Below are 5,081 nucleotides of genomic sequence, written 5' to 3' on the forward strand. Positions count from 1 at the left end.
ACCATGATATGGTTCTACAGATGAGGGCTTTTCTGTAGGGCCAAATACACTGAAAATTTAGGAGCCATTAAGATGTTTTCATTTATTTCACTCATATATCTTGAAGTGGGTGATCAATGATTATAGTTCTAACAGTCTATTCTATGAAGTTATATTTGTAAGATTCAAATGGAAGCAAAACTTTATTGAGTTTATGATGTGCTAGATATTTCGCATGCAAAATAGAAAATACATAAGGTAGATGTTGTTCTTAGATGCTGAAAAGTGTTCATTGACTAAAATTTCATAGTTAGTGAATTGCAGTGCCAGAATTGGAAACCCAATTTGTCTGATTTAAAAGTGTATACTAATTATACCATTGCTTCAAAATAATTGATTGTACCTCTACACTCTTCTTCTTCAAAAAAGAAGTCTGTTTATTCATCTAAATCTACTATTTTCAATGAGTATTGTTAGACCATTTGACTGTTTATCCAGATTTTTTGTTAACATTGCATAAAAGTAGGACAAATTCATTAGAGTGATAAAAAATTGTCAACATAGGCATAATACGATGATTTGCTAATCCTTATTGAGTATTATTTGAACATTAATTACATAACACATGCATATTTTACTTGGATTGGTCTAATGTGGAGCTCTATTACCTCCTTTCTAGAAAGAAAAATCTTGGTATACACTAGCCAAAGAAATTGTTTTGAATTAGAGATGTTTCTTTGAATGATGTTTCTAAGTCATTTCTTAATTAACGTGAGTATCAACATTATTGAAGTCTAACTGAACTGTCATATGATCCCTGAAGGTTTCCTCTCAAAGCTATCAAAAGAAAATTTTTTAAAATGAAATATTTCAGAAAACTTCTTTTTATCTTTCATCAGCAATTAATTTATAGTCTAGGAAGCAGATTATTTACAGGTTTTGAAAATAGTCTATTTCCAAGAGAAAATATATTTGGCTATTGTTAAGGAGAGTGATAGAATTATTTCTTTATACACTGTATAATTACACCGCTTTGATTAGACTTTCATATCACCTGACAGAATTCAGTGCTAGTGGAAGAGATAAAGACATGACAAAAAGTGAAGGTTGAAGATGAATAAGCCTTCAAGGGAGCTGATATTTCTCTGATCTGATAAAACCTCTCCCATTTTTTTTTTTCCCCTGCAGATCACTGCATATCAAAAGCTTTTTCTCTGATTAGCATATTCTCTCAGGATTTGAGGGCAAGACCTATGTAAGGACAGTTCCCAAAATGACATACAGATTTTTGTGCTGTTTTTTTTTTTTTTTTTTTTTTTTTTTTTTTAATCTTTAGCAATTTCTGAAAATTTGCTGGGAATTTCCCACTAACCTAAAATAGTTTTCTACTGGTGTTTTGGTTTTGATACTATTTTGGAAATGACTAGTGATGTTAACATTTTTGATGGGTTTGGTGGATACTAAAGATTGGTCTTATGGACTGTGTATAAGCTTTGGAGTCAGAAGGCTTAGGTTCAAGTTTATTTTGTTAAACTCGTGAGTCCTTAAAAAGTCTTTAAAATGATTTTCCACTTTAAGTGGTCAACAAATAGGTAGGGATATATATATAATTATACATCTATAGAATTATATATGTACCTATCATTCTATACCCAAAGGATCTTCATAAACACATGTGCAGTTTCAGGTATAATAAAACCATTTAATGAATCTTTCTGGCTTGTCTTAATTAATATGAGCAGAATTAAGTTTTAGTTTTGCTGAGCTTGATTCTTTGTTTCTATATGGTGCTTGATCTACTTTTAATGATTGGTACTATTACTATAAATTAAATGAGAAAAATACATTTTATTTTTCTCAAATAAGTTATTGATACAGGATATATTTACATAGCAAACTATGGAAACAGTATTGTTTTACCAAGTAAATAGTTACATTTTATTAGGTAGGAATTTTATCAGTCTTAACACATTTGTCTATGGCATTTAGTGGTAGATTATTGGCTTTAAAAAATGTCACTTGACCAGAATAGAAATTAATTAAGAACTTGAAGTGTCCAGAAGACATGTTAGTTTTCTATAAGTCATGACTAACTGGTCTTTGGCCACAAGAGAGAGCACCATCAGTGATTATTTGTTTTAGTCCCCAAGATAGACTGTCTAAGCATCTAAAGTTCAGTATTATGCTTTGTCATGAAATTTGCTAGATTAAAAAAAGTCATTAATTTCTTCATGAACAAAGAAGATAGCAGTAGTGAATTTCATGACTATGCATTTCTTTATTTCTAAGCTGGGGATATAATATTTAGCAACTTTTGAACTGATAACCAACCTTTTAAAATACACTTTTTTTTTTTTGTGGGATAGTCTATTTTAATGAAAGTTGCTATTTGGTTTCTAAAACTATTTCTGAATCTTATAACAAATGGCACTTACTTCATAAATTAGCATTGAAATATATATAGCCCATATATATATGGACTCTCCTCACCTAGGAGAATTGTCTTATCCTTTTTCATCCTTCTTTAATTTTTTTTTCTAGATATAAACTGTATTGATTACTATCATTATGGCTTATTAAGCATGGGTTATGTTCACATCATAAGCCACGTGATTCCAGATCACATCCGTTAAATGTACTCATACTCTCTAGAGTAGGGAATAGCATGGTAGAGTTAGAGCTGGTGCCTTGAAAACTATTTCCCTGGGGCTGAATATTCCCCAGTGTATTTTGTTTGTTGTACTGGTTTCCTCCTTCTGTTCACTGCAAAAGAAAAAAAAAAAATTTACTATCCGTCTCCAAGAAAAAAAGATATTTTAGAGTTCTAATATTTCTTAATCTAAAAAATTATTTAACTTATTTATATTTTATCCAATATTTTGCTTAAATTCACAAAATGCTTGTTTATTATTTGCCACATACATATGAATGTTTAGCTATTCTTGCATCGTCTGTTAAAAATGGGGGAAGACTTACACTTTGAATTTTGTAAAGAATAAGCCTTTGTGTTTTTTTCTTGTTCTGTCTTTTCTTTCTTTATCTTCCCATAATAAAGTTTTCTTATAAAGAAATTGCTTCCATTTCCATTTTATTTGCCATTTTTGTCACTTTTTTTGTTACATTTTCACACTGAGTTTGAGTTTCGAAAATCAGTGTGATGCAAGTATCACTGAAACGTATGCACTCTTCTTTTGGCTTGCTCTGTTTAGTTTTTTGTTTTTGTGGGGATAAAGAATCTTTTTTTGGTTACTTTTTCTGGTACAATTACTAACATTTACTAACTCCTGTTATACTCCATTTCTGCCTGGTAGGTGATAGCTGATGAGATCTCACATTAGGCAATATTTTGTAATCATGGATTCATGAATAATACCTACATAATAGTTTAGAAAAATGAACAGATTATAATATTAAATAGCAGGGAATGTAAGCCGATATATTACCATAAAAACTGCTCTAAAGGGTAGTTTCCGTTATCCAGTGTTGTCTGGACTGGCACAGGAAGCACATGCACTGAAGCATACATGGTTATGATGAAAGACAAACACATGAACCAATAAACCACTATGAGATTTATACTTTTTAAAAACCCAGCCTAATTATTTATCTTTTAATAAATGAGTTTAATACAGTCACCTTCATTATATTTGATGTTATACTTGTCCTGTTTCTGCCACTGCCTTCTAGCTGTACAGGGCCAGCCCACAGGTGCAAACAGTGAGCAATTTTCTTGGACTGACACAAGAATGCAAACGGATTCATAATTACTCTTCAAAGTTAGGTAGCTGTTACATATTTTGCTTATGTCTGCCAAGCACTATTCTAAGCACTTTACATATAATAAATTATTTAATCCTTTTAATAATCCATGAAGCAGATTCTCACATTATTCACATGAGAAAAGGGGAAAAGAAACAACTTTTTCCAAGTTTGCACATCTAGTATGCAGAAGGGTTGGCATTTAACCCACATGATCTGGTTTCGTATCTGCATTCTTAATCACTAAATGTTCCTGTCTCTTTTAAAAGGCTTATTATATGGAAAACATACTGACACTGGGAAATACAAAGAGAAAAATCTAAAAACTTTTAGAGAAGGGGAAAAAAGAATTTATCTACAAAAAGTGATTAGCAGACTGACAATAGACAATTTATCTCTAATAGAACCAGATGGAATAACATTTTAAAAGTGCTAAAGGAGAATAAGTCAGTCTAGAATTTTCTAACTACTTTCGCATACAAGAGTGAAGGTAAAATAAAGCCATTTTCAGATGTGCAGATTGTGACAGCTTTCTACTACCCACAGATTATCTCTGAAAGAATTAATAAGAATGTACTTCAGCAAGGAGAAAATTATTACATTTTTGTGGCTTTTGTTAAAAAGAAAAAGTGCTTTTAACAAGGTGCCTAGTACAGTCCTTAGCAAATATTTATTGATCTCTCGTGTCATTTCCTTTTCACTTATATAGAAACAATTGCTCTAAAAGTATTTACTAAAAACAGCCTACCAAGATTAATATACTCTACTGATTAAAGCTTTTTCTAAAAACTGAAATGAAAGCTTTTAAAGAGGACACTACTGTGAATGATGGCAGAGGTAGTAAACTTAATGCTATACAGGAATAGCATGTTATTTATATTACTAAAGAGTTAATACACATACTGTATGTCAATGTTAGTAAATTAGATTACTAAATGATTTAGAATTATGAATCATAAATAAAGAGTTTCTTCTATTTTTTATGTCCTTATAGTTGATTTGAAAGCCCAAGGATTCTGTATAACAATTACATATTCATGCGGTCATTTGAATTCTAACATTTATTATTTCCTTTTCAGCGCCTGGTCTTGGAAGCGGAGAAAGTTCAAGCAGCCCACCAGTGGAGGGAGGATTTTGCAGTAAGGACCCTTTTTTACCACTTGATTTAAGTATTGATTTCATATTTGGGTAATTATGATTACAATAAAATATTTTAGTGATGGAATCTTACAGGACCAAAACCCAGCTATACGTGTTGCTTTAAAAAAATTACTTTTGGGTAATCAGGGCCAATTAAGTTATTCAGACTGTTCCTGCTTATGTTCCATATTAAAAAAAAAAAA

The 5,081-nt window shown here is 30.9% G+C and overlaps 1 protein-coding gene across 1 annotated transcript in view; it reads left to right on the plus strand.

Moving 5' to 3' along the window:
* LOC105295242 (voltage-dependent calcium channel subunit alpha-2/delta-1-like) overlaps positions 1 to 4,877 on the plus strand; it is a gene marked incomplete at its 3' end in the record, with an annotated part of 144,424 nt that extends 139,547 nt beyond the window's left edge. Inside the window, exon 3 of the mRNA XM_011364836.1 lies at positions 4,818 to 4,877. Coding sequence (XP_011363138.1) covers positions 4,818 to 4,877 — 60 coding nt within the window. The remainder of the gene's footprint in view (positions 1 to 4,817) is intronic.
* Positions 4,878 to 5,081: the final 204 nt, after the last annotated feature.

Source organism: Pteropus vampyrus, unplaced genomic scaffold, assembly GCF_000151845.1.
Source record: "Pteropus vampyrus isolate Shadow unplaced genomic scaffold, Pvam_2.0 Scaffold4, whole genome shotgun sequence".
Taxonomy (NCBI): Eukaryota; Metazoa; Chordata; class Mammalia; order Chiroptera; family Pteropodidae; genus Pteropus; species Pteropus vampyrus.